This window comes from Diutina rugosa (genome assembly GCF_008704595.1).
Source record: "Diutina rugosa strain CBS 613 chromosome Unknown scaffold148_size436, whole genome shotgun sequence".
Taxonomy (NCBI): domain Eukaryota; kingdom Fungi; phylum Ascomycota; class Pichiomycetes; order Serinales; family Debaryomycetaceae; genus Diutina; species Diutina rugosa.
This window is the reverse complement of record NW_022995130.1, coordinates 1-436: the sequence shown is the minus strand read 5'-3', so window position 1 is coordinate 436 and position 436 is coordinate 1. Positions and strand designations below refer to the sequence as shown.

Here is a 436-nt window from a genome sequence, read left to right as displayed (position 1 = left end):
CCAGGCTCTCTGGGAATCACAATCAAACTGTCTGGAAGCACGAATTCCACCGCAGGCCATGACGGATGAAGCAGGATCGGTCCGGGTCAGAGTAAACACGGTAAGGCAGCAAAAACACATTGTTGCCCTTCGTCCAGACGAACACAAACCACCAACTACGGAGAAAGATGAAATGTTGGACATTGCGTCAACATTCTATCAGTCCCTTTACAAATCGCCACTCATCAGTAACTCACATGTTAAATGGATGAAGCGTCAGATCCCACAAACCCAAAAGCTCTCCCTGCCTCGGAAGGATGCCAAAAAACTTGGCAAACCCCTTTCTCCAGACGAGCTTTACCTGGCGTTGCGAAAATCACACAGACGAAAGACCCCGGGCCCTGACGGCCTCACGGTGGAATTCTACCTGAAGTTCTGGAAGAAACTAAAGGGCTTT

At 49.5% G+C, this 436-nt stretch overlaps 1 protein-coding gene across 1 annotated transcript; it reads left to right on the top strand. All coding sequences in view use genetic code 12, as the record gives it.

Moving 5' to 3' along the window:
- Window positions 1–58: 58 nt before the first annotated feature.
- DIURU_002617 (uncharacterized protein) lies at window positions 59–435 on the top strand (the record flags this gene model as incomplete). Its single annotated transcript, XM_034155288.1, has 1 exon — window positions 59–435. A coding segment is annotated over one exon (377 nt), but the record flags the coding sequence as incomplete, so codon positions are not given.
- Window position 436: the final 1 nt, after the last annotated feature.